Raw genomic sequence first — 27,710 nt, 5'->3', positions numbered from 1 at the left:
GGATGAGGCGGGGCTTGGGCGGTTGTCTCTGGCGGCCGCATTTCCTGGTGGCGAGGGCGCCATGGCGCTGTCCTGGCTGCAGCGCGCCGAGCTCGCGCTGTTCGCTGCCGCCTTCCTGTGCGGGGCCGTGGCGGCCGCGGCGCTGACGCGGACCCAGGTGCGGCGGCGGGGCGGGCGGGGTGGAGAGAGGTAGGGTGGGTGGGCGGGGCGGGGGGCGGGCCGGTCCTGACACGAGACCACTACTCGGCGGTCCCGGCCGGGCCGGCGGGCGCAGGGCGGCAGAAATGGATCGATGCTGATCGCGTTCTGTGGCTCCGTCTGCCCAGGACATGCTTCAGTCATTCCCTCGGCAAAAGAACAAGTCTTCTGGGAGTGACGTACAGCACCAGACACAGCCCGGTCTCGTGGCTCCTGCTGCATAACCTTACCCTGGTTCTGAAACAAGTCGGCCCAAGCCCTGCCTTCGTCCTGAAATCAGACACTACTGTGCTGAGCTACGCCAAGAAATAAAGCATAGTGTAGTGGAGATGGTCAAGCTACCACATGATTGCAACACAATGTGTTAAATGACAAAATATTGACGTGGAAAACGCTTACATAAAACAGAAGCCAATAATTTACACTTGAGTGTTTACTCCAGCCAGGCAATCTTGTTAGTAAACATAGGCTCATTTAATCCCTATAAAATAGGCACTATGTTAGAGATTGGGAAGCATCGCAGATGGCGTTACATTACCTAAGTACTGGGTTTATTCTAGGATTTCTGCACAGGGGAGACCAGAACTTGTAAGGCACCTCTGAAGCTCAATGTATTTTATAACCAACGCCTATTTCCTGATCCTGGCCACTGCAGGTTTTATTTCCCCAGCAAGCCGTCTACTGGCCCAGAAACAGGGAACCACAGTACACAAATAACTCCCTAGTGTGGCCCTGGCCTATGTTATCTCTAACACCTGCCATGAGCCTGCATCTAGAGAGACTAACCTGAAAATTAGGACTCAGCAGCTTCTCTCCACAGGGTTCCTTCAGTGGCAGCTGTCCCTTGTATGGTGTGGTCTCCCTGAATCGCTCCTCCCTGGCCTTATCCCGACCCTCAGCTCCTTCCCTCTGCTACTTTGTGGCTGGGGCCTCTGGCCTCCTGGCTCTCTACTGTCTCCTGCTTCTGCTCTTCTGGGTCTACAGCAGCTGCATCGAGGACTCCCACAGGTGACTTTCCAACTTAGGGCCAGGGGCTGAGGTAGGAGGAGTCCCACCTCAACTACAAGGCTTGTTCTCCCTCCTCATAGAGGCCGGATAGGGCTTCGTGTTGCACTGGCCATCTCAGCGATAGCCATCTTCCTGGTCTTAGTGTCTGCCTGTGTCCTCCGATTTGGCACCAGCTCTCTCTGCAAGTCCATCACCTCCCTGAACGCTACAATTAGGTAATGGGAGGGGGGGAAGGGAAGCCTGGCTGGGGCTGAGTACCTTCCCTTGACAAAGGGATCCCTTTTTATCCACATCAGTTCTCATCTCGAAAGGCACCCAAGCACAGGAGTGTTTGGGGTATATCCCGTCTCAACAACTGTCTTTTTGACCTCACAGCTGCTCTGAAGCCCAGAAAATTCCATGGACACCCCCTGGAACCGCTCTGCAGTTCTACTCCAACCTGCACAATGCTGAAGTGAGGTCCTGGGATATAAAAGACTGGGTGGAGACCCAGGGATACACAGATTCATAGAAACATCTGTAGTTGTAACGGTGCCCATCAGTGACAGGCTGAAGAGTTGAAGGGCTCCTCAGCCTAACAGCAAACAGATGAGTGTCATGTGGGTGGAAATGGATTGAGATGGCCTCACTCCTCACACGCCTGTCCCTGTCTCCCACAGAACTCTTCTTGGGTCAATCTGGTATTGTGGTGTATGGTCTTGGTGCTCCAGGTCGTGCAGTGGAAGTCTGAAGCCTCCCCATACCCGCCTCTGGAGAGTGGGGACTCTGAGTGGAGCTCTGAAACAGATGCTCTCTTTGGGCCACGCCTTTCCCATTCCTGAAGAGTAACCAGAGTGCTTCCTGCAGCCATAGACTCCGTGCCCAAGTGCCTGCAATCCTCTTACCCCACTTGGCCCTGTTTATGCTGGGAGCCTCAGTTTTTCCTCCATAAGGGAACTATGACGACAGGTCCCCTCCACCTCTTTTCCTACAGCTGTTTTTGTACCAAAATATATTCCTTTCTTCCTTCATGTTGGTACTGAGTTCTTCGTATTAAAGCACTGTAGGTAGGTGGATGGGAGGAAAGAGTAAAGGCTAAATAGACATGGATCAAACTTAGAGGTATATTCACGTAGCTGCCCTTGGGATGGCTGTTTTTATTTGCTGTTCGTGAATCTTGGGTCACCTTGTGTCACCCCATCCCTAAGGTTCAGCTTTTATTCCCCTCTGGGAGGGGTGACTGTCCCAAGGTTGTTTTTTCACAAGTTACGGTATGCACCCACAGTGCTGTCAAAGAGTTTCGTGTTGGGGAAATGTCCACTTTTGTCCAAGAGGAAATAGAAGCGCCGGCCTTTAATCTTCAGAGGCAACATGGCAGGGACTTCACCCCTGTGGGCCATGCAGGATAGTTGGTGCAAGGGAACGGTGAAATGGGCACCCAAGCCAAAAGGCGCATGAGTGGTGAGGGTCACCTGCTTCCCTCCAGCCCGTAGCATCACTGAACGCACAGAGCGGAGGGAAAAGAGAAGACCAGCACCGAGTACCAGAGTACCTGCAGGAAGAGCAGATTGGGGTGAGGGTTTTCACTGGCGAGGAAGCAACCCTTCTAGTAGCGAACAAAAACAAATGCTGATGATGTAACATTTATTGAGCTCCTCTTATACCCCCGAATTTTGTTACTAGTTCCTCCCAACAACTTGAATAGATGCCCATCCCCATTTTAAAGACGGGAAAACAGGTCCAGGGGTGAAATAACTTGGTCAAGGTCGCGGTGAGAGGAAGACCTCAGCCTACGCCTATCCGAGGGTTTGGCGCTCAGGGCCTTCCATCTCCAGTGCTTCACGCTCCTATAGTGGGTGGCCTGCCCACCCTTCCTCATCCTGGGGGGTAAGGAGCCCCTTACTCATTGCTTAAGCGGGGGGGGGGGGGGTCGTGCCCAGCCACCCCACATTCCAATAGTGGGAAATCAGCCCATGCCTTACCGATGGCGCCGCAGCCGACCGCCAGGCCATAGCGCCAGAGCGCGGAGCGCACGTCCAAACGGCCGCGGTCTGGGAACTCCGTGTCCGGAGGCCGCGCCGGGACCGAGGGTCGGGCCAAAGCTGCTACGGCCAGGGAGGCCCAGAAGACACCTTGGCCGGCGCAGAACAGCCCGAGAACTGTGAAGAAGCGGCCTCGTTCGTGTTCGAAAAGCAACACATCCCGTGGCGGGGTAGCGTCGTGTAGGGTTCGGCGTGTGGCTAGGCCCCGCAGCGCGACAAGCAGCTGCACAGGACACCGCCTGCCAGGTGCCGCCATGGCCGGCGCCACACTGCTTCCGGGGTGGACTTCCTGCAGGCAGGCCCCGCCCCCGTATCTCCGCAATTGGCCCGAGGCAGGCAGCCTCCACCCCACCCCTCACCCCCTCGACCATAGGGGCGGGCCCAAAACCAGTGCGCAGGACACAAAATACAGTATCACTCTTTATCTTAAAAAGTAGGGAGGAGTCGGGGGTAAGTACACAAAGCACCTCAGTCCTTCGGGGTAATTTAGTGTCAGTTCTACAAAGTAACCTTTGGCTTCCTGGCACCAGGCTCAATCTTCTGAAAGTCTTCCAGAGTCTTCCAGAAGGCAGGTGAAGAGAGGGATCCAGCAGCCCTCTCTCGTGGGTCACAGTCACAGGGTGGCCTTGGGGCCAGAGAGGAGGAGGAGACAACAACCATGACAAGGAGACATCTATATCCAAGGACTATTTACAGGGGCTTCTTCTGGGGCATGACTTGAGATCACTTCATGAACGCCACTTCTGGGATTTCGCCCTTGGCCTTAGGGAAAAATGAACAATCAGTATAGAGCCGCATAGGCCCACCATCCTGCAACCGCCAGATTACCTGACCCTCTTAAAGGCCAGGAGACCCCTGTCTTTTTGCCATTGTATTCCCAAACTTTACCTTGAGATGAGTAAAGGCCTGGGCAGATCTGGTGTAGTCCCAGTTGTTGTCCTGAAGGCACCTGTGGCAAGGGAAGAATAGGCACTTCCATTAGAACCAACATGCAGCCACTATGATCACTAAATGCCACTTCGAAATCCTTTCTTTAGAAACACTTGTCCAAGTTGGCCAACAATTATATACATTCTTGCACAATCTATACAAATGGAAAAGTAGAAAAAATCCAAATGTCTATCAATGGTCTAAAGGAGTATTAAGTAGCTAACAAGAAAACAAAAGATAATTTTTACGCTGACGGAAGACTTTCACGGGATAAGTAAAAACAGAAAAAGGGACTTCATTTTAGCTTTAAATTTTGTTATGCTAATTTATACATGGAGGAATTTTTATATGGACTGTCCTTTTTTTAAGCAATAAAAAAGTTTTGGCTTTTAAAATTTCAGGCACACTCACTATTCACTCCCAGTCCTACCTCAGTTTACCCCTATTCCTACACACGCCCAGCACTCACCTCTGGGACCACTCAAGGTTCATGCCAGACCGGGCAGAGAATGCCTGCAGCATTTCCTGCTGCTCTGGGGAGAGGGTGGGCACAGGGCTGGAGGAAGGTGTCGGTGCAGGCATGGCGAAAGCTCTTTGGATCTCGTCAGGGCTGGCATTACGCACAAACAGCTCATCGTTCACGATACATAACCTTGGGGACAAAAAGCACCTTAGACAGCTGGACAAACGCAGAGAACCTCATCCCCCCAACGTTACTCTTGACACTCAAGATTCTCTCAGTACGTACAAGGTCCCCCCTCCCACTCTTAGCCATTACCTTTTATCATTTTATTGATACGGACTTTCCCATGGACTCCACAGATGGGGTCAACTACCGAACAGTCTATTATTGTACATTCTGCCCCAACCCAACCCATGGACAGTTCTTAGCTCCCATTTACCTTCACAAGAGACTCAGAAAGTGAATACGTAGTTACACCAATTTTCAGATGAGGACACTGGCCCTTAGCTACAAGTGGTGGAGCCAGGCTGAAAAACCCAGCCAGTCCAATGCTCGAGTCAAGTTCTTCACCACCACGTGAGCCTCCTCCTCTGATTCCCTTACCTTCCTGAAATTCTGAAAATACCCTGAGGACTGAGTCCACCCCATTCCCTCCAATTCCCACAATGCTGACCATGGACTGGGACTGGGCCCCCACGTGGTAAAGCCAAACACTTACCCTGAGGTGCTGGCCGGAACAGCGACGAAGGTCCGTGTGAATGCTCGTAAAGAATCCCGAGACTTTCCATCCACTGCAACGGTAACAATGGCAATGACCCCTGAGAGTACCTCGTGCTTTATGTTTACAAACTGCTTCTCAAATCGTGGTTTTTATTTGATACAAAGAACCGTAAGTGGGCCAGGCGGATGATTATGTGGGTACAAGGGAGCAGAAGTGGGGAGGAGGGTCAGAGATCAGAAAGCACAGCAATAACCACTATTATCCCACTAATAGGATATCCATCCATGTGCCAAGCCCTGTGTCAAGCACTTTTTAAGTCACTCCATTTACCACGGGATGGCTATTACTGACCCCCTTTTACATATAAAGAATCTGAGGCTCAGAAGTAATGTCAATTGCCCACGGACACATCAAACCAAGGTGGGGATGGAAGCTCAGACGTGCCTGACGCCAAAGTCTGTGTCCTAATCCTCAGGCTTTCCCCATATCCCAGACAGAAAAGACAGGTAGCGAGGGTAGGCAAATGAAGACGGCTTGGGGGCAGAGCAGGAGCAGGAGCAGGAGGTCGGGGAAGAAGAGGGAAGAGAGGGCAGCCGGGAAGCCGGGAGTTCTGAGAAAGACTCTAGCTGGGGGAAAGGGCATTCTTCAAACAGCACTCCAAAGATTCTCACCTTCCTTGAAGACCCCATTGACAGAAAAACACAGCAACGTGTTCTGAAAAAGAAGCAGCAACAGTTACCATGCAGGCTCCCAGCCAGAGCCTGAGCCCCTCTTGCCTCTTAACTGCCCCTTCCCCAAATCCAGGCTGTCAGGGAAGAAATGAGGGCTTACTGTTTGGGCGCTTATGTCTACCACAAAGGAATTGATGTCATGCTGAGTTTTGGGCAGCTCATTGAGGAAGGCGACAACGTTGAGCCGTGTGTGCTTCAGCAGCCGAAACCGCAGGGCTATAGGCAAAGGAGCCAAGGTTAGGGGCTGCTCTGCACCCGAGCCCCAGTACTGTTTCCTCCCCAACCCCTCTTGCTCGTATCACACACTTACTAGGGTCTTTAAGCTTCTTCACATTCCTGCTATCCTTGAAGTACTCGCCCAAGCTGCTTCTGCGGAACAAGAGGAAAAGGGGACAGTGGTCAGAGCAGCACGGACACTCGCAGGCGCTGGCCTGCTTTTGCTGAAAAAAGCTGGTCCTGGGCAGGTTCTGGGATGTGACACTCACCGAGCAGGGTTCTGGGGGTTGAAAGGGATGCTCAGGGAGCAGCAGGCCCCATCATGGTAGGCATCCAGGAGTCGCTGCCGGTTTCCAGAATCATAAATTGCATAGTACCTGTGGGGAAAATCAAAGGGAAGGTCTCTGCTCCATAGTCTGGATCCACAAAGGGTCCCAACAATTCTCAACAGTGAGTTATGCTGGGACTAGCCCACCTCTGCCTGGCCTCAGGGACCCTAGGATACTTACTGTTGCAAGAAGTGCAGGACCATATTCTTTAGGGCCTCTGTTCCAAAATAGCTTCCCTGGAATCAAACAGATATTAGAACCATGTAACCAATACTCTCCTCCCAACACAAATTCTAACTCTGTCCCCCTTTCTCACCTTGCAGGGTGGTAACATCGTGGGGGCGTCAATATCAAAGGCAATTGGTGGGGGTAACTCATGGCCGTCCTGCCAAAAGGAAGTGAAAGTTGACAATGTAAACCAGAGGAAAAAAGGCTGGGTGAGTAATTAGATTGGAAAACTAAGAGTAGGGGAACAGAGATCAAGTGTAAAAGAGACATGGAAAGAGTCCTGGAATCCTGATAGATGCTATTTTGTCTGCAGGTATTTTTCTGGAAAGAAGAATTTTAGCCTTTGTTGGATTCTCAAAGAGTTCCATGTCCCCAAAGTAATGGTCATACACACACGTTAGGCATGCTTGGTGGTGAGAGATGCTTTTTATTAGAAAATAATGAAAAAAGTTATGCACTTACCAGGCGTAATAATTTTGGAAATCGTTCGCGAATGGCGCTGTCAAGAACGGGACAGAAGTAAGTGACGCTTCAGAGCCACTGTGCCTCCTGGGCTGCTCTAGGAGCAAATACATCAACACCCAAGGGACAGGCCATCCCATCCTGCTTATCCTCTCACTCTTCCCCAGCCTCTGAGCGCCAAGAAAAATGGCCCCACTCCCCACCTCATCTGAGGCACCCAGAAATGACTGCCTTGAAAGCTGACTCTTCTCTGTGCCTGACCCCGAGTGCCACAGATGCAGCACTCCCAGCCCAGGCTTTAAGCCCAGGACCTCCTTCCCCTCCCTGCCCCCCTTACCTTCTACCTACTCACCTGTGCAGCCCCGGGAGGAGGGAATGGGGTGGGAGCCCAGGGGCTCCGCTGCCTCAACAGGTATCCATCAGTTCTGCCAGGTCTGGCTGTGGCCAAGACCAAAACACACCACAGGGATGGCAAAGGATGTTGGGGCAGGGAGATGAGCAAGGCGGGGATCAGGAAGAGGGGAGGCAAAGGAGGAAGCGAGAGAAGGAAAACGAGAAGGAAAAGAGAGAAAAGGTAGGATGGGGCAGGAGCAAGGGAGAGATGGGGAGGTAGAGGGGAGTAGAGAGAAAAAGGAAAACGAAAGCAAAAGAACTACAAGGCAAGGAAGCACTTAGGAAAAAGAGGGAAGAAAAAAGGGAAGAACGTCCCCTGACACAGCCCTTTCCTTCAGCTTCCCTTTTCCCCATGGTCCAAGGTAGAAATCCAAGGGAGAAAAATCCTTGCTACTGCGACGGCAGTTGCCGTAGGCCAGGTCTCTGTCTGCTCCCTGGGTCCCGACCTGAGCTGGGCGTGGGAAGCAATGGGCATGGGAAGCAAAGCAGCCATGGGGGCAGGAGACCTCCCTCAGAAGGGGTGAGGGTTCAGGCCCCTACAAAGTTGGGGGGGTAAGGGTCTGTGCCCCACCTCTGTTGGCCCCCAAGTTCTCTCCGATGGCCCCTATGCGACTGTGCCTGTCTTAGGTTGTTCCTTCCCTGAGGAATCTTACCCGTCTCTGGCTAACCAGCCATCCTCCGGGGCCAAGCAGGGTGATGTGAGGTGTGCGAGTGAGGGAGGAACAGCACCCCCAAGAGGGTCAGTTCTGTCTCCTTGGTAGCCTATGCCCCCGTGGCCTCCACGCCCAGCACCTGCCTTGGGATTCTCCCGCCTGCTGGCGGGGCCCCGGCTCTGGTCACATTTCTTGGGGAACCCAGGTTTCTTCTCCAGGGAGGGCCCAGCTCACAGCGCTGGGCAAGACAGACAGAGTGCATGGCACCAGCCATCAGGAGGTCTCAACCTCAGCATGGGCAGGAGAGCCCAGGCGACAGCCGTGGGCAAGTGGATTGTGAGAAGAGGGTCCCTCTTGACAAAAGGGCAAGAGGGGCCAATATAGGATAAAGCAGGGACGGCCCATCAGCAGGAAGTCCCAGGGTGGAAGACTTTCTCAGCCCAGGGATACCAGGCTCTTGGCACAAGACAGCTCCATGTTTGGGGAATATACAAGACACCACCAGTCATGGTAGAAAAGAGGAGGTGCCCTTCCTGGAACAAAAGGGTAGGGAGATTCTAGAAAAGGCTGTGTTCAGGAAGGAAGGAGAAAGGCCACAGAACCAGCAAACTAGCAGTCAGGTGAAAAGAAAGGAAAGGAGACGTGGGGCAAAGCTGGGACATATGGACAAATGGAAGGGAGGAGCACGTGATCCTCCCAAAGGACAGGTGGTTCCAGCTCAGGGCTGCACATCTCCTGCAGACGGGCACTGGTCAGGGTGCATTAGCTCAGCCTCCCAGGGGGTGAAGGTCCCCAGGAGGGGAGACACAGGCCACAACTGACCTGATGTAGGTGGACTGGTCTCGGAAGGTGTCGCACAGGGGGTTTCCCTCAAGCCACAGCTCTTCTAGCTTCAGCCCTTTCACCTTGTCCAATTCCCGTTCAGACTTCAACTGCAAAGGATGGGGAGAAGAGGCAGGAAAGAGACCCTGGTGAAGAGAGCCAGATATATCCCCATACCCTACCCCCACCCTCATCTCTATGATTCCTTCCTTTGCCTCTTGCCACCACAACGCAAGTCCTCTCTACCCTCTACCCACCCCAACCAAAACAAAGCCAGGTCTCAATCCTCACCACATTTCCTGAGAGGTTTAGGATCTTTAGGTTGGGTGCCTTCTGCACAATGCTGGACATGTCATCCAGTCGGTATAGCTTGTTACTGCTCAAGTTCAAGGACAACAGCTGTGGGGAGAGAAGAGTTTAGAGGAAGTATCACCAGGGATAGGCATCAGAGACAAATCTGCCTCCAACTCCCTCCTATCTATTCCACCCTGCTTCCCCCCGCCTGACACCGGGCAAAGGCCTCACCTCAGGAATGTTCTCCTCAATGATGCGCAGGGTGGCCGCCATGCAGTTTCTCCGGTTCAGGATAACATCAATGTTCTGGGCCACCAAATCTTCCGGAAGGAAAGGGAAGTGAGAGGGCTTGCTTATGCCAGCGTTAGCACCAAACCACTCTGACTTTTCCTGTCTGAAAGATACCCTCGTCTCCACCTATCTGGGAATCGCTGCCATGAACTATACCTGTGTCTAAACGGAGGCCCTTGAGGTCAAGTAGTTGTTGGGAGCCATCGTATCGTTTGCTCATGACCAACTACAGAGGAAGAACAAGGTTTCAGTGGTCACTGGGGTTGTGTGCGGGGAGGGGTGGAAACACACATCTAGAGCTTGCCTCACCTTTAGCTGCTCTATTTGCTCCGGCTTCAGTTCGTTCAGTACAGTGCGGGGTGGCGTGGAGGGGTTGATGATGATGGATATCTGCAGGGAAAACATGGACAGCAGGGTGAACTCTAGGAAGCCTCAGTCCCAGGACCAACACCCAGTGGCCTGAGCACCAATCTCCTCCCCTAGCCAGCCATGCCCTTTATACATACCCTTCGGTTCTCCTGATCCAAAATCTTATAGTTCACGGCCTTCAATGCAGAGGCAGTACTGGCATCCTCCACAAAAAACTGGGCCCGTGTGTTTTCATAGTGAAACTGCAATAAGAGAAAACAACAGCATTAGACTTGGGAGCCCAGAGCCCCTGGCCCGCCTGGCCCCTCCGCTTTCCTTGGTGCCCAACCAGCCACTCAGGCCTTAACTTACCTCAATGGGGGTGAAAGGGACACTGCACTTGCTCTGAATCATATTCAGGAGCCATGACTTGTCATATTTTCTGCCATAAGGAATCTACATGAGAGAAAGGGCCGGGAATAATATGAAACTAAGGCTGAAAAGGAGATACAACCTAGTGCTTCATATAGTCTGCCAAGGTTTAAAAGATTTTCTAAAGAAAACACCAGTTAAAGCTTTACTACTGGAGTCAGACATGGATTCCTTAACCTCCTTTTTGTCTATTTATACTTATTATTCATCAAAAGAATCAAATTGTTTGATTCTAAAAGTCCTAAGATATTATTTCTACCTTGCCTGCCCCTCAGAAGTCAAGGGGCCCCAACCCCCACGACTCAGTCTGAGCCACATGGAGACATCCAAAGGAGTTATGTCACCTCCCAATCAGTCATCACGTTTCCCTTTAGATGGCCTTGCCTTCCTCCCCGTGCTGCCTATTCTTTCTATTCCTTTTCTGCACCTGCCCTTAGGTTCTAAGACATTGATCCTTATGCCAAAGGACGGATACCTGACTGTGGAGTAAACAGCTCAGAAGACTAATTTTGTGGTGTGAAGGGTAAACACCTTCACTCTGAGCCCTGCCTCTCATCTCTCCTACACCATCTATTTCCAAGATACTCACTGTAATCTTAAACCACTTTTTTGAGGTCCCGTCCTGGCTGGTGCCAGCCCCTCCTCTCGGTGGAGGAGCTCTGTCTCTTCGCACAGTAACATGAATGCGGTCTCGATCCTGCCAATTATCGCCCCGACGGTTAGTTCGTGCAGCATAGGGGTTGCTGTGTGGAAATAGAGAATAAAATGTCCATAAACACTAGGAATGGCTTCTCAAAGTCTTTGCTGCACTGTTATGAGAACTACAACTAAGACTGTTCAACCATTAAGCTGGTCCTGGCAGTCCTCACTCTTGTAGGTAGGAAGAGAAACGACACAAACAGTAACAGTATATAAGTAAAAGAGTCGACAAATTCAAACCAGATCCACTGGTTACTCACTATCTTACTCGGGGAACATCCTGGGCATCACTCATCGCCACATCTCTGTCATCTTCTTCAAGGTGGGAAGATCGAATGCTAGCACCTCCTCTTGCAGACCTACGGTTCCCCTCACCACACTTCCACCGGAAAGGACCCCGACCTTTCTTTCTTCTTTGAGGGAAATTAACTCGATCATCATGCTCTGGAGTTGGGAACAGAACACAAACTAGAAAACTGGCCCAGCTGCTGTGCTGTGGCACCAATTACAGTATCGCTGCACTATTGGATGAGATACAAACTAACTGCAGAGGCTACCTCCAAGCAAACTCCCCCGCCTTTCCAGAGAAAGAACCCTCTGTGTGGGATGGCACCAAAAAGGGAAAAACCACTGGGAAACCATGCAGGGCTTTTGAAAAATGAAGCAGAAACTGGAAGTACAGAGAGGAGAAACACAATGTGGAAATGTGAGTGACCCAAAAGTGAAACTGGGCACAACTCAGACCCCTCAAAAGTCACCTGAATGAAATCTGCTTTCACTCGGACTCTCAAACCTACTTAACCCTACTCAGTATTTGAATGGTGACCTCTCCCATCCCCTTAAACCAAGCAACCACAACTATTACATCAGCTTTCAATAAACGATGCTTGTTTTGCCTATACAGTGTATGTTACAAATGTGACCAATTTAAGGACTTCTTTAAAGTCTTGTTCTCAAACTCTGAAGTTTTGGGAGTGAGTTCTTTGTTTCCTTGGCCAGAAATGTCTTTTAACTCAGAAGACAAATTCTAGATGCAGGTTCTAATGGCAGCTAGGGTGCTTAACCAAGAGTTCTCGACTGCTCTCTAGGAATATGACCCTCTGAATCCTGGTGTGTAGGAATGGTTTCTTAAAAAAAGATCGATGACTTCAAACAAGGTCTGCCTAATGCGCAGCACCCTGCAAACAATGAACTTCAAGAAATGACCCTAGAAAAAAAGAAGAAATGAATAGAAAGCACAGCTAACATTCACTGAGAACTTTCTCCAGTGCCAGGCACTACCATACTCCAGGCACTTGATATGAATGATCTCATTTTCTCACACACACACACACACACACACACACTTAGGAGGTAGGTACTGTTTCTACCTGCATTAAGGGAGTAGAAAATGAGGCCTGAGCGTTTAACTCACTCAAGCTTGATGTAGCCAACTCAAGACTGAAATCTCGGCTGTCATGTGCTCCAAACCACTACTCTGGACCCAGTATAGTGTTTGGTCTAGAACATCGAGATGGTGTGTAGATCTAAAATATTAAGCCAAAACCGCAGGGAAGGGGGACAAAACCGACTGGACGCGATAGAAAATAGGGCACAGGTAGCTCAGGAGAAGGGCACTGACTCACATTAAAGAGTCTGGCCGCCAAACTGAAATGACAGGGATCCACCACCCACAAAGTTCAAAGGAATCTCGTCACCCCACCGCCGAACCACCCGCACCGAGCCGCAGCTCCTCGCAACGCCAGGATTCCGGAGTCAACAACTCGGGCTCCCACCTTCGAGTCCGGTGGGACCCCCGGGGCTGCCTCGCCCCAGACCCGCGCCTCCACCGTTCTCCGCGGACGCGGGCCCCTCGCGGCCTCCAGCCCCAGGGCTGCGGCCTAGGCCAGCGCCGCCCACCCGGGGCCCAGATCGCCCCGCTCCCACCCCCGGGGACAACACTGACCGTTGTATGACTTCCCCCCGTCCGCCATGGCACAGCGAAAAGCAGGGCGGGCTCAGGCGCGGGCCACAACGCCACCAATCGTCAGAACGCCCAGGTGATCCAGGTCGAAGCGCCCCTACGGCCGGCAGCGCCGCATTTATCTGGCCCAGAGCGCCGCGCGCCGTCGACGTCCCCAGGTAGTGGGCGGTGCCTCCGGGGAGGAGCGCAGACGGCCGCGCGTGCGCACTGGGCGAACGGCCGCGCCGCGCAGCGGGGCTCCGCCGCTGCCCGACTCGCCCTAGACCTGAGCTCGCCTAGCCAAAGGCTGGGGCTGGTTCGCCCTGCCGCCCGCTTTCTTCCGTCCGCGGCTACGCCAGCACCTCCAGGATTAGCGCTGGAGCAGAGGGCAGGCTCCTGACGCCCAGGACTCCGAGAGGAGCGGGGAAGAGGGGCCACATGAAGGGTTTCCCAGGAATGGGAGACCTGGGCCTCCGAGCGGGAGTGAAGGCTCCCAGACCCCTAGCGGGATATAACCCGTATTTGTCTCAGTTCAGCCCTCTGTGGGCTGCGGGTCAACGCTTCGTTTTCAACGCCTGTAAAATGGATTATCAGGATATAGAAAACTAAACGTAAGCTCCAAGCAGCAGAGACTTTGAATAATTCACGGTTTTTTTCCTTCAGCACCTGACTCAGTACTATGCCTGGCACATAGCAGGAACTCAACAAGTATTTGTGAAATAAATGAATTTCTGATCTATGCATCCCCCGAAGAGTTGCGGAATCAAATGAGAAAGGCTGCCATTTGTCAGGCTTTGACGGAGCAACTGTCTTCACAAACAGCCCCACCCACAACTGATGTGTTGTCCTAGGCCCACATGGTGTGTCTACTGGGTAGTAAAGATTCTAGCAGGGCCACCAGCTGAACAGAGGCTGAGGAGGGGGGAGAAATTTAAAATGCCAGGGCTAGGAAAGACATGGGCTCTCCTAGACCCCCCAAAGTACTAGGGCCAGCAGAGTGTATGGTGATTGTCGTCTATAGTTTGAGCTTCCTCTGGGGTGTGTGAGGTGGGAGGAATCCAGTGATCTCCGAATGACCTCCCTGGAGGGCGGGTATTCCAGGTACGTCTCACCTTCATTCTCCTGTGACTGGCTTGGACTTGGTGAGGGGCTTGGAGGGGATCAAGAACCTCAGCTGGAGCTGAGAACAAATTCTTCACTTTTCATTCCTGGCAGCAGACAGAGCTCCTGCCTCATCCAGCTCAGGGGAAAATTGGGGCCAACTGGTTGGAGGATGCAGGTGAAACAGGTCCAAATACTGCTGGAGATGGTCCTGGAAGTTGCCACCAGTCGGGAACCCACTCTGGGATCCTGCGTCCCCCTTTGAAGGGAAGCTGCCATGCTAATGAAGTGCTGCTGCACTTGGTTCTCCCCTGCCCGGAGGCTGCCGTGTGCAGAGCCCAAAGCCTTGCCTCTCACAGCCATCAGCCCAACCTGAAAAGTTCTGGTACAGGGCAGGGGGCTCACTCCAGTTGCTGCCTGGCCCTTCGACGCTCCCACCCAGAAATGACAACATGGCTAGTGAGGCTGACGGTCTTGCTGTAATTGGGAGAAACTGGCTGCAGCTCATTTGGCAGATTGAGAGTCACCAGCAGCCAAAGTTGGGGTTGTGCAGGCAGCCAAGGGGCTCAGGGCCCCCACCTCACATGGTGAAGAGAGGAAGAAGAAAGAGGTCAAATTCTAACCCAGATGGGAAAGTTGGTCCCTGGGGCAGTTTCACTTCCTCTCCTCACTCTCAGGATGTGGGGAAGGGCATCATCTCCCCTTGCTGCCAAAGTTTCCTCTGCGAGAGGCTGGGGAGGGTTTATAAAAATCTCCTAGTGGAGACAACTTCCCCCACTGGCCGCCCAGTTGGCCTCTGCTCCCTTCCAGCCACTTCACAGCAGAGTCCAAATCCAGAACCATGTGTGTTTCGTGGGCCTGAGGGTGGTGAGGGGAGGACAGGGTAGCCAGAGGCAAGGGGTGGGGAATCAGGGGCAGTGGCCATTCTTAGCAGTTCCAGGAAAACAGGGCCTTTCTTCCAAGCACCTTGCACAGGCTCAGGGGCAGCAGTGGCCACCTGCCCTCCCAGGTGAGCTCCAAACCCCCGCGGAGTGCCTCAGAGCAGAGAGGGTTCAGGCAAGGAAGACCACAAAGATGATGAAAAAGACAATGAGGATGAGGAAGATCTTGATCATGAGCCACCGGTTGGACGTAACCGACTGGAAGTACTTGAGGATCTCCGAATGGGCGGCCTCAACATCCAGCTGGGCTCCCAGCACGTTCTCATCGATCCTGGGGATAGGGCCGGGGAGAGAGGGAACAGAAGGTCACTAGATTAAAAAGAAAGCTATTGAAGCATATTTACTGACAGGAAAAGATGGTCACAATAGGTGGAAGTAGAAAGTGTTTATACACAATATGATTCCATTTTTGTGCATATACAGAGGGTGCCAAAAAAATGTATACACTTTTTAAGAAAGGAAAAAACTGTATTATATTAAAATGGTAATACAACAAATGATGCTAGCATTCATTTGATTAACGCCTTTTTTTTGTTTTTAATTTTTATGTATTTAAGTTTGTTTTTCTAGGACCCATCAGCTCCAAGTCAAGTAGTTGTTTCAATCTGGTTGTGGAGGGTGCAGCTCACAGTGGCCCATGTGGGAATCAAACTGGCAACTTTATTAAAAGCACCATGCTCTAACCAACTGAGCTATCTGGCCTCCCCTAATGCCATCTTTTGAACAAACATCATATTGCACATTGATACCGTAAATCAACTTTCAAAAGTAATACGTAGATAACATCTCTTAAAATGTGTACATTTTTTTGGCACCCCCAGTGTATCTGTGTATACAAAAAGCTCTGGAAGGGTAATACAAACAAGTCTTGGATCTGATTTGAAAATCAGCTCCACAACTTATTAGCTGATGACCCTAAGCCAGTCATTTAACCTCAAATCTCATTTTCCTCAACTGAAAAAGAAGGAAAAGTGAGGATAACACAAACCCTACCTTTCTCGTTGTTGTCAGTCTTACCTAAGTTAACAACTATATAGTGCCCAACCCATACTAAAAGCCCCCAAAATGTTAGCTATTATAATGTTTTGTTCATCAGTATTTATTGACTTTTCTTAAATATGTATTGCATTTGTAACAGGGAGAAAAGTTCACAGGCCATCATAGTCAGGAAATCCTGGTTCAGAGTGAGACAAGAAGGAAAAAAATGACACGAACAGGCAGTCAGGGGATAAGAAAAGCCCTATATTATGAGAAACTGTCTCTCCAGGGTATAGAGAAGTCCTCAGAGAAAGGGTAATCTCTTGAGAGATTGTTGAGGAAAAGGAAACATTTCCCAGCCGACCTGCATATGCAATCCTAAAAACCAAATACAAACCCTGGTCCTTGCAAAGTGAGTCCCTGGGAGTTAGAGACCTTTCCAACCTGTTGAGGATAGAAAAGTTGATGGAGCCTTGCAATCTAGGTGGAATATGAGAGGAAAGGCCCAGGTCCTGGGAAGGTGGTCATGAAAACTGCCAGCTAATCTCTGTCCAAATACGGAAGCCCAGATTATACATGATTCCCTCGTATGTCAGAGAGGCTAACTAAAGTACCAGGTTTCCTAGTTTGGGGCTATAATTACATTTCTCAGTGTGGGTGCATTTGTCATGTCATACTCAATAAAGCTCACATTGGCTCCGCTGAACAAAAATGGAAAAACAATAAATGCAATCTGACACACAAAAGATTTTAAATGGGAGTCCACGAATGAAACTAATAGAAGGGAACACTGGTGGTGAAAAAAAAATTAGTAATCAGTGGGACACTGAGAAGTAGCAGGGAGTTAGAAAATGGAAATGAATAGGGCTGAAAATAATGGCTTGGGAAAGAGAGGGCTGAAGAAAACTTAAAAGGAAAAGTTTACATGGGGAACAGGACAAAAGAATGTCTTATGGAGAGAAAGAAAAACCAGAGGGAAAGAATCAAGCATCAAGAAGCTGGAGTCTTGCTGAACAGAAAGGATAATTGATGACACTGATGTGAGAGGCCTGGAAAACCAGAAGACTAGAAGGTGAGTATAAGTTGGGAACAATAACAACAAAAAAACGGAGTTTGAACCAAAGACAGTGAGCCCAAGAACTGGAAAGATTATGTGACTGTGATTAAGAGATCTGAGATTTTAATTTTTGAGTTTCAGTTTCCCCCAAACTTCAAGATGCTTGGGTTATGTTCAAGAGGATACAGAAAATGCCTTAAAGTAGCTCCAGATGTAGTAATCAAGAATGATGATGGTAATGGATTGTAATACATTGACTTTTACTATCATTCCACAGTAATTTTAAAGGAAGCTCGTTCTTTCCGGAACAATGCCAGCTAATAAATGTAGAAGGACTGGGAGGATCAGAAAATTACCGTTTTACCATCACTCAATCTCACAAATGAGTCAGGCAAGGATCACCGTGGGGCTGAGGCCCTGGACATTCCCACAGGACTCAAAGTATCACTCCACAGATGACAGCCTAATGGTCATCACCTTAAACAAGTGACCAAACTTGTCATAACCAAAAAAGAGATAACCTCATCAAGTGCTAACTGAAACAATCACCTATGTAGCCAGCCAAAAATATTAACCTAAATCGAATCACAACGAAACCCTGGACAAATACAATGCAGGACTTTCTACAAGAGGCACTGGCCTCTTCCAAAAAAAAGGAGCCTGTGTCACGAAAAACAAAACAAAGGCAGATTAAAGAGACATAACAATCAAATGCAATGTGTGAATGTTACCCAGGTCTTCAACTGAAAGAAAAAAGCTAAAAGCATTTTTTAGAACAGCTGGGAGAATTTGAACATGGACAGCGTACTGAATAGTGTTGGACAGTTGCTACTTTTCTCAGGTATGATAATGGTATTGTGGCTGTTCAGGGTAATACCTGTTCTTGGAGGATGCAAGCTTTTAGTATTTGGGGACAAAATATCATGATGCTTGTACTTACTTTGAAATGATGCAGGAAAAAAAAGAACAAGAGGAAGCAAAGGTGATAAAATGTGAACAGCTGGTGAATCCAAGTGAATGGAATACAGACGTTCCTTGTGATATCCTCCCAACTATTCTGTAGTTTGAAATTTTTAAATTTACAAATTGGGGGCGGGAGGATGTTCGGAATGACTGAGTAACATTAGATCAGCAGTTTGCATACCTCAGAAAAAATAAGAATCACCTGTTGAGCATCTCAAAAATGCAAATTCTTAGGTCTCACCTCCAGAGATTCTAGGGTGGGACCCAGAAATCTACATACTAAGTACATTTGGACCCAATCATGGTTTTTAACCCAGATCCACTGGCATCCAGGAAGCAAACATAAGAATGTCTATATCTATTTATATCACTAGTCATTACTTTCTAGCCACACTGGCCTTCTTGATTCTGGAATACAGAAGACTGTCCCATCAAAGGGCCTTTGCACTAGCTGTCCACACTGCCTAGAATATTCTCTCTCTTCTTTACATGGTGGGATCCCTCTTGTCATTCAGGTCTCTGCCTCAACATCATGTCTTCTTGAGATCAGCCCTCTCTGCCACCCAACCTGATATTCCTAGTCAGTCACTCTCTTAACACATCATCCGACTTTTAATTCTCTGGATAGCCCTCTCCTTGCCTGACAATTTCTTGTCAGTTCTTAGCAGCTGTCCTCACACACCCTACTCAGTTACGTACACACTGCAAAGCTCCATGAAGTGGAGACATTGCTGTTCTACTCATTGCTGTATCCCCAGCACCTGGAACAGTGTCTGACACAAGACGGGTACTCAGGAGACACTTGTTGAATGGATGGAGGCAGGTGAACTGATCCCTGTGGGGGGGGCAGGAGTCACTCGACTCTTCCAAAGGGCTGTCCCCTGGGGACCTTCAGGATGCCAACCCACAGGGAGGGGAAGATTCTCTCTTTAGAGTGGAAGAGAGAAAGAAAGAGTCTTACCTCTGAATGGTTTCTTCCTGTTCCTTAACCATGTGTGCCAACTGCTGAAAGATGGAGCCCAGCTCAACAATTGTGGACTCAATGTTCTGCATGGTGTCTGCCCGGCTCTGGATGTAGGAGTCCTTCAGAGGAGAGAGCGCGCATGAGCACTGGGAGCTTCTTCAGGGTAGGGCCTGCCTCTTTAGGACCCTCCCGGCTTCCCAATTCACCCATGGCACATTCCAAACATTCACATGTAGCCCACAGGACAGAGGGTCAACTCCTCCCCAGCTCAGAGCCTGGGTACCTGCTCATCAATGAGCTGTAGCTGCTGGCTGGTCCGAGAGTCCATCATGTCGATGGCCACATCCCCAGAGGCACGGGACTCCGCCCCCAAAACCACAGCACCTCCCCCTGGACAAAGAAAGAAAACATGGCACTTTTTATTGATTAAAAGCTGTTTCAAAGACCACATGCTCTGGATTTCAATCCCAGCTCTGGCACTTACTAGCCTTGTGACCCTGGACAAGTCATTTAAGCTCTCTGAGCCTCAGTTTCCTCACCTGTAAAATGGGGAATAATAGTTGCTTTCTCAAAGGGCAGTTGTGAAAATTAAATGAGAATGTGACTACAGTGAGTAAGTGCACGAAAAATATTAGAAACTGTCCTTCGTCTGAACATGATTGAAGTCACCCCCAACAATGAGAATGTGGGAGACTAAGGGTGGATCATGAATGCCAGCAATCACGTTTGACCTCTGAGAGATAAAGCCTAACAACTTCCTTGCCCCTTCATTCTCCTACCGAACCCGTATCCTGAGAGGATGCCATCACAACCAGAGTAACTAAGCCTCACCCCTCAGGACTCCTCACATTGCCTGACTTACCCAGGTGGGTGGGGGCAAGGGGCAGGGCTGACACGGGTGCCCGGGAGAACTGCTCCCGCCGGCTCCTCTGCTGCTTCAGGTTCTGGGGATGGGGAAGAAATGCAAAGGTCCTGAGGCCACTGGAAAGCAGGTATGTTAAAGAGACCCCTCCTGTCGGCCCATGAGCCTGTTGCCCTTGCCTTCCACTTGTCCCTTTCCCCCTTCCCCCTCGGGCTCTTACTCCCAGATTCCTATCCCTCCTGCACAGATTCTTCTCACCTCTGTCCTCACTTCTAAAACTGATTTGAAGTCATTGGACATGGAGGCCAGTTTCGACTAGAAGAAAGAGAGAGAGGGTCAGCCAGAGGAAGACAACACCTTCCTCCCTTTTGTCTCCCCCTCTCCCACCCCAGATCCCACCTGCAAGGAGACCACGATGGTGTTAGAATGGGTTTGCAGGTGCCGGCCACTCTGGCTGCCCTTGGCCCTCACGAAATCCTGAAGCTGGGCGATTTGTTTGTTGAGGCTATTGATATCCTGGTGAAAGAGCCAATAGAAAAACAGTATCATCCAAGGAGTCCTCAGCCAGTAGCTTCTCTCCCACCTGGACATCTCTGGTGGGAGAGCAGAATGGGAGTTACCAGCAGTTACTATCAGACCAAAAGGGCCTGCAAGCTCTAGAGCTTGCTCTGGTTCAGTCCCTGCAGAGTAGAGCCAGAAAGAGGCAAAATACACTCTCATCTATTTACAAATGACTTGTTTACTCCCTCCACCCAACGGCCCCACTCCACCTTGTGAGGCTGTTGTCACGCAGCAGCCTAGCCGACTGTCCCCCCGTATTTTTCCTTAAAGAAAGAAGAGTCTGTGAGACTGTGCCTTTTTGGGACTTTGTTTTATCATGATGCTTACAACTCATGTCTCTCTGGTCCCCAAAAGATGGTTTGCAGGCAAGGACGGGTAAGATTTCTCATGTGAGGAACAACCTAAGACAGGCGGAACCGTGTGGGGACTCCCAATGAGCTGCCTTAGAAGATCTGGGAAGGAACATTGCCTCCCCTTCCCCCTGCTTGGAAAAGCCATTGCTGACTCTGGCTTTCCTCTCTCACCTGACTGTGAGAGAGGTCATAAGAGCGATAAAGATCAACTCTTTCTGCTTAGCTCAACAGAACAGTTTCAACACGAGAGACTTGTCCCCAGGAAGGTACATACCTTAATTAAGTCATCATAGGACTTTCTGCTCTGGCTGCTAGTGGACGGGAATAATTGATTTGATTCACTTTTGTGATATGATGGATGAGTCTCACAGACCGTGTAAAAAACAATGCTACTTCCTTGTATGTTTATCAATAAAAGCCACCAGTCGGTCCGATTCGGGGCTCCAGTCTCTTGTCAGGCTGTGAGACTGGAGTCCTGAATTGGACCGACTGGTGGCTTTTATTGATAAACATACAAGGAAGTAGCATTGTCCTCTGAGATTTAACTGCATAAAGTCTCTGTTTCTTTCTTTCTTAAATTTTAACCTAACGCTGCCCCTTCTCGCTCCCTCACTGCCCGTGTTGTGCTGGACAAGACATGAGGCCAAGTTCACAGTCACAGAACCACTTAAAAGGCCAAAATCTTGAACCCAGAACATGCTGACTAACAAAGCTCCTTCAGTGTAATATTCGGGAGAAGGGAAGAGTCAAAGGCACTGTGGTTTTCCAGAAGCCTCAGCAAAGTAATTTTTATATACAGAATCCCTTTTAAAAATCATCACTGCAAAAGTAAAATCTGTGACTTGTCCAAGGTCACACACAATGAGTAGCACAACCAGGCTTTCTCACCAGACCAACGCCTCATCCACTCCCCAACACGGCCTGCCAAGGGCCTCCTGAGACGAGAGATGAAGGAGAACGCCAGGGGATGGCAGAGAAAGCCTGGCCCAGGGCAGCCAGCCAGGGAGGGGTCAGACAAAGAGGAGACGGGGGAGGGAAAAGAGGTCTAGAATAGTGAGTTCAAGAAACAGGCTAGGGCCAGCCCAGTGGCTCAGGGGGTTAGAGCTCCATGCTCCTAACTCCGAAGGCTGCCAGTTCGATTCCTACATGGGCCAGTGGGCTCTCTACCACAAGGTTGCCAGTTCAATTCCTCGAGTCCCGCAAGGATGGTGGGCAGCGCCCCCTGCAACTAGCAACAGTAACTGGACCTGGAGCTGAGCTGCGCCCTCCACAGCTAAGACTGAAAGGACAACAACGTGAAACTGAACGGCACCCTCCACAACTAAGATTGAAAGGACAACTTGACTTGGAAAAAAATCCTGCAAGTACACACTGTTCCCCAATAAAAGTCCTATTCCCCTTCCCCAATAAAATCTTTTAAAAAAAACCGAACAAACAGGCTAGATGAAAAACTAGATAACGTCCAATAACCCCCCATTAGTATACCCTTAATTAGTATCCCAGCCCCAACCAGTCTCTTGAGAGCCCAGGACAATTCCCACTGCTGACTGGTCTGTCTCTTCTCTTTGGAAAGTTAATGCAGCCTCCACATAGCCAAAACTACATTCCAGGTTTTTTTCTCCATATGACCTCCCCTCGGGGTTCTAGCTTAGAAAATGGCACCACTTCCCACTTCGGTGCCCAAGGTAGAAGCTTCTAAGTCACATACTCACACATTCCCTAACCCACGCTAGGACCAGAACACAACCGCGTTCTATGGAGTGCTTACCACATACTCAGCCCCGTGTGAACACAACAGCAGCCTCGCGTTTGTTCACTGCGCACCACGCAACATTCAAAGCAGCTTACAGCTTTCTCTTTGGCTTCAACTTAACATACTAGAAAACAACTCTTACTTTCCACCCCCACACCCCCCAAAGCTATTCCCCCTTCATCCTTCTTTTTCATTTTGGTGAATGGCACCACCCTTTACCAGCTGCTCAGACCAAAAACTTAAGAGCCATCCTCAATTCCTCCCTTTCCCCTTATCCACATAGAATGTAGCTGGAACCCACCAAGAACCCAGCTGATTCCAACACATCCTCTCAATCTGTCCACTCATCTCCTTCTCTGTTGAACCCATCCTACTCCAAAACGTCTTTTCTCTCTAAAAAATTTCCAAGAGCCTCCTAAATGACATTCCCTTAGAGCTTACTTCCCTACAATCCACTTTCTACACAGCAACCAGAGTGATCTTTTAAGAAAAATGGGGCACACCATCCCTCTGCTTGAAAGCTTCCCAGAGCTTCCCACTAAATTTAGAATCCAGCCCAAATTCCTCACCCGGCTTACACAAGCTCTATCTGATCTGGCTCCACCCATTTATCTAACTTATCTCCTATCTGTCTCTTCCTCTCTCTCTCTCTATGCTGCAATCACACTGGCCTCTTTCATGTTTATCAAATGCATCAAGGTCACCCACACTTCAGGACCTTTCCCTCTGTTATTCCCACTTTCTGGAAAGTGCTCCCTCCAGATCTCTGGATGACTGGCTTTCTCCTGACCATTCAGGTCTCAGTGTCACTTCTTCAGCCAGACCATCTTACATCAGCTCATCTAAAGTAGGCCCTACCCTGAGTAACTCACCTTATTTTTTTATTAAAGGATTTACTACTATCTGAAACTGTCTTTTCTGTTTACTTGTATAGTGTCTAGTTCACCCATTCAGTTCCCAAAGGCAGGGACCACACATCTATCTGTCTTGTTCACTGCGGACTCCCCAGCAAAACCAGGCAGTCAAAGGCACTAATTAATGTCAGTGATTGGAAAATAAAGGAATCCTCACAACAACCCTATGAGGTATGTAGTGTTCTTATCCCCTTTTTATGTATAAGGGAACTGAAGATCAGAGTAAATAGCTTACCCAAGGTCACACCATAAGGGGTAGACCTGGGATTTGAACTCAAGTCTGTCTGAATCCAGTCGTGGTTCTTGAACGCCTTGCAATAGTTAGTGTAATAGCTAACACCCCAATAGTTAGGGGAACCCTCTCTTTTCTACACAGCACAGCATCTGGAATGTGTCTGCCGTTTGGCTCTGCCATAATCACCTGCGTCCTGGACAACTGCAGCAGGTTCCTTCCTAGCCTCTCTGCCCATCTATGCTCCAGGGTTTTTTTTTTTTCCCCCTCCAGTCTTCGTCATTCAACTTCACATTTTATTCTTACCACATTTTGCTGGGAAAGGAAGGAATCACAACTGTACAGAACTGTGCTATACTGATGTCTTTTAGACAGAATTGGGATCCAGGTTCTAATTGTTGTAGCCCATGGCATTCAGTTGATTCTACAATGACCTTCACTACCAGCCACCAATCTACCTTTACAACCTCATCTCCTGCCAATCACTCATTCAGTCAACAAATACTGAGTACCTACTATATGCCAGACACTGTTTTTTGGGGGATATATCTATGAACAAGCAGAAAGAAAAAAATCTCTGCTCTTGTGACACTTATTTTTTTTTTTTTTGAGAGGGATGAGGTAGGTGGGAGGAAAGAGAGACAAACAAATAATAATAAATTAATTATAGAAAATGTTAGAATACATCGTTATTAAAGACAAATAAACAAACAAAAACAAATTAAGGTAGGAAAGATCAGAGTTTTGGTGCTAGATTATTAAACAGCATGTTCAAGGTAGGCCTCCCTGAACAGATAACACCTGAGCAAAGACTTGAGCTTTCCCTTGTACACGCCATGCCTCTGCAAACACTGTTTCCTCTGTCTGGAATGTTCTTCCACGGCCTCTACACAAACCTTGAAACCAGCTCAGATTTGACCTCCTCTATGAAATATTTCCCAGTGTCCCTAGACTATCTCATTTATCTTTTTGTATGATCTTTTCAGCACACTTTCCTCCTATTCACTGTAAGTCTGAGTTTATGGGGCTGGTTACCTCTTCTAGACAATAAGCCCCTGAAGGCAGAAATCTTGCCTCATGTTTGTAAGGCAAGTGCTCATCACAGCGCTTTGTATACAGCAGATGATCAGTAAGTTTCTATTGACTCAATGGATGAGCAGGATGTTTGGGCTGGCTCTAGGAACTTGCTCTGGGTCTCCATGGCAATGGAAAATGATGGATGTGACCCGACAGGAGTGCTGGGCTCTCCTGCTAGCTAGTAGCTCACCTGTTTGATGATATACGTTAGCTCCTCAATTTCCACTGCTTTATCATCAAAGAGGGACTTGCGCTTTGCCACTGCAGAGACAAACAAGAAGGCAAGAAGGGTGAGGTCAAAGACAAGGCTCAGGGAGTCAATTCCTCAGCCCTCTTTGGTTCACTGCCCCATCTCTGAAACACCGCAAGAACACTCACAGATTGTCAGCTTCTCCAGCTTGGCAAATGTGTTGCTGAGGTCTTTCCCAATGCGCCTGTAAAGACGCAAGAGTGAGAACACTGTGGGAAAGGGTCTATTTCCACACTAGCTCCAGCACAACCAATCCTGCCCTCACTGCCAGGCCACCAAAGGCAAGCCCACTTCTCCTCCGACACTGTATCAGCACACCACATAACTTCTCCCAACTCACTTGGCCATGAGTGTGAATTCACTGCGCTGCCGGACAGCACGCAGAGCTGGTTTGTTTGTCTGTATTCCATTCTGAAAAGCAATGTCAACAGGTGAAACTTTAATTCCCCCTCCCCATTTCCAGCTTTCACTGTTTTCAGGTGTCCACTAAACTCTCTGTCTAGTACCAGTGGCATCCTCCACCAGACGGTCTAATTTTATCAGTAGCAGTAGTTTAGAGTCCATAGTTGAAGACAGGAAGACCTGGGTTCAAATCTTGACTCCACCACTTACTAACTGGGGGGTTGGGGGCAAGTTACTGAAACCATTCTGAATCTGTTTCCTCTTCTATAAAATGAAGACAATCCACACACCTCATATTATCGTTGCTAAGATTAAACAAGAAGACGGTTGCAAAGTATTTTAGCCAAATAGCTGGAACATTGAGAACACCAAATAAATAATAGTTCCTATCACCACTCTACCACTGTACTCCAATCAGGGAATTGAAGAGGATAATTGGAAAGCTCATACAGAAGAACAGTTGCTAACAAGAGCTGAGCAGTAAAAATATTTAATAAAATTACAGTCACACAGATCCCACTTAGATTCATAAAGTCCGGATTGAGACAAGGGAAAGCAATTTTTAAGAAAAGCACTTCAAAGTGAGTTTGATAAAAATTACATATATAAAAACTGAGGTCCAACTAACTTCCCCGTGGTCACAGAGCAAATAGTGGTAGAACTCCACCAGAACTAGAACTCAAAGTGCTTGTCTCTGGGTTAAAGGCTCTTTTGAGAACCTGCTCCTTATCCAAACGAAATATATTGCAGCCACCTCTCATCCTGAGATATTCCTTCCAGAATAGCAACCCTACCTTCCAGGGGATTCCTCACAAAAAAAGTCTGGATGCTTGCCTCTAGATAGGTTGCCCACCTCTTAGTAGATTCTCTATTGCCCCCTCCAAGCCTGCAAGCCTGATCAGTTCTCCAAGAGTTTCCGACAAAAATTACTCCAATCAAAAAAAAAAAAAAATTACATCAATCAACAGTGCTGGAGCACAGCCTCTCCCAAATTTGAGTAAAGCTCATTCCTGCCTTTCCCACTTCTGGTCCTTACCTGACGGCTCTGCAGGGACTTGCAGGCAGACAGGAACTCCTGGGTCCGATCCCGGCAGGACATGGTGTCGGGAGGGGGAGGGACCAGGGCCACTGGGGGGGGCAGAGGGGCGATGTCGCTGCTGCTACTGCCAGCAGTTGCAGGGGACAGGACCTGTGTCTTTGAGAGACCCAGGTAGACACCCTGATCCGTGTTCTTAGACCCGTAGCGTTTCCGCGGGATCATTGAGACGCATAACCTCGGACTGTTGTGGAGGGGAGAGTGTCATTCTCCAGGCAGTCTCCTTCCCCACAAATTCCCCCCAACCAGCAAATCCTTGGGTCCCAAAGCCACCCTCAGATCCTGGGGCCGGCCCTCAATGGGCAGGACCCCCCGCTTCCTCTCCGGCCTAAGCCGTTCCCCTCCTCAGCCTCTTCTTCCACCTTGGCTCAGGCAGCCAGAACGTGGGCCGGGGTCCCTGAAGCAGAGACAGGGCTAAAGGCAGGTCCCGTGGACCCAAGGCTCCAGCCCAGTCTGTGCATCTGCCGTAGGCCCTAACTGGGCCCTCTCGTATTCACGGGTTTCTTCGACTCCTCAGGGAGAAACGAAGACCGACCTCCGGAGGGGTACACACTTCGGTGGGCGGAGGGGGGAAATCTCTGGGTGTTTATTTGAAACAGGAAGTCCCACCTCCGCTCAAGCCCCGCCTTCTGGAAGACGGCAACTATTGATTAGGTAATGCCGACGTCTTTCTCAACAGGAGCTTTCCTGATTGGACGGCGCGGTACTCGCTCACCCGGAGCCGGGCCGGCAGGACTTGTCCGCGCGCCCCTAGTTCCCTTCCCCCCGCCCATCGCCACCTCCGGAAAGCCACTACCGGGGGCTGACACGGCCGCCAGACCCCTCTTAGAGCGAGTCCTACCTCCTCTCTGCCGCCTGCCGCTGCCGCCGCTACCACAATCTCCCGGGTCGTCACCACCTCCTCCCCGGGCGCCGAAGCCGCGGAAACCCGACCAAAGACTAGAAGCCGCCACGTCACCCACACGTAACCCCACCCCCGGTGACGAGGAGGCGGTGCCACGCCTTTTTGAACTCGGCAACCCAAG

At 49.7% G+C, this 27,710-nt stretch overlaps 4 protein-coding genes across 7 annotated transcripts; 1 reads left to right on the top strand and 3 right to left on the bottom strand.

Annotated features, from left to right (window-relative positions):
* On the top strand, positions 1-2,216 carry TMEM179B (transmembrane protein 179B). Its single transcript, XM_033121181.1, has 5 exons — positions 1-157; positions 1,019-1,206; positions 1,287-1,421; positions 1,582-1,660; positions 1,866-2,216. Exons 1-5 carry the CDS (start codon positions 62-64, stop codon positions 2,025-2,027), a joined length of 660 nt encoding a protein of 219 aa, XP_032977072.1. The 5' UTR covers positions 1-61; the 3' UTR covers positions 2,028-2,216.
* A 100-nt stretch (positions 2,217-2,316) lies between these two features.
* On the bottom strand, positions 2,317-3,638 carry TMEM223 (transmembrane protein 223). Its single transcript, XM_033121182.1, has 2 exons — positions 3,168-3,638; positions 2,317-2,737 (listed from the first exon to the last, which is right to left on the bottom strand). Exons 1-2 carry the CDS (start codon positions 3,481-3,483, stop codon positions 2,445-2,447), a joined length of 609 nt encoding a protein of 202 aa, XP_032977073.1. The 5' UTR covers positions 3,484-3,638; the 3' UTR covers positions 2,317-2,444.
* NXF1 (nuclear RNA export factor 1) lies at positions 3,630-13,579 on the bottom strand. The gene is made up of 21 exons (XM_033121176.1): positions 13,185-13,579; positions 11,500-11,683; positions 11,130-11,283; positions 10,481-10,564; positions 10,267-10,371; positions 10,070-10,150; positions 9,917-9,986; positions 9,701-9,789; positions 9,467-9,574; positions 9,176-9,285; positions 7,308-7,344; positions 6,934-7,002; positions 6,798-6,853; positions 6,558-6,665; positions 6,383-6,441; positions 6,173-6,288; positions 6,013-6,055; positions 5,339-5,411; positions 4,627-4,809; positions 4,116-4,176; positions 3,630-3,989 (listed from the first exon to the last, which is right to left on the bottom strand). The coding sequence occupies exons 1-21, from the start codon at positions 13,210-13,212 to the stop codon at positions 3,951-3,953; spliced, it is 1,857 nt and encodes a 618-aa protein (XP_032977067.1). The 5' UTR covers positions 13,213-13,579; the 3' UTR covers positions 3,630-3,950.
* Positions 13,580-14,742: 1,163 nt separating this feature from the next.
* STX5 (syntaxin 5) lies at positions 14,743-27,681 on the bottom strand. Of its 4 annotated transcripts, none has more exons than XM_033121177.1 (11): positions 27,527-27,681; positions 26,626-26,869; positions 25,528-25,598; positions 25,316-25,371; positions 25,128-25,198; positions 20,447-20,563; positions 20,306-20,362; positions 20,048-20,129; positions 19,469-19,575; positions 19,183-19,304; positions 14,743-15,494 (listed from the first exon to the last, which is right to left on the bottom strand). In XM_033121177.1, the coding sequence occupies exons 2-11, from the start codon at positions 26,848-26,850 to the stop codon at positions 15,335-15,337; spliced, it is 1,068 nt and encodes a 355-aa protein (XP_032977068.1). In that variant the 5' UTR covers positions 26,851-26,869; positions 27,527-27,681; the 3' UTR covers positions 14,743-15,334. The 4 variants fall into 4 exon arrangements, with proteins under 4 accessions (XP_032977068.1, XP_032977071.1, XP_032977070.1 ...); XM_033121180.1 differs by having other exon boundaries at positions 14,747-15,494; positions 26,626-26,717; positions 27,527-27,667; XM_033121179.1 differs by having other exon boundaries at positions 14,747-15,494; positions 26,626-26,784; positions 27,527-27,665.
* Positions 27,682-27,710: the final 29 nt, after the last annotated feature.

Source organism: Rhinolophus ferrumequinum, chromosome 11, assembly GCF_004115265.2.
Source record: "Rhinolophus ferrumequinum isolate MPI-CBG mRhiFer1 chromosome 11, mRhiFer1_v1.p, whole genome shotgun sequence".
NCBI classification, from domain to species: Eukaryota; Metazoa; Chordata; class Mammalia; order Chiroptera; family Rhinolophidae; genus Rhinolophus; species Rhinolophus ferrumequinum.
The sequence above is the reverse complement of the archived record's forward strand: the minus strand, read 5'-3'. Positions and strand labels throughout refer to the sequence as shown.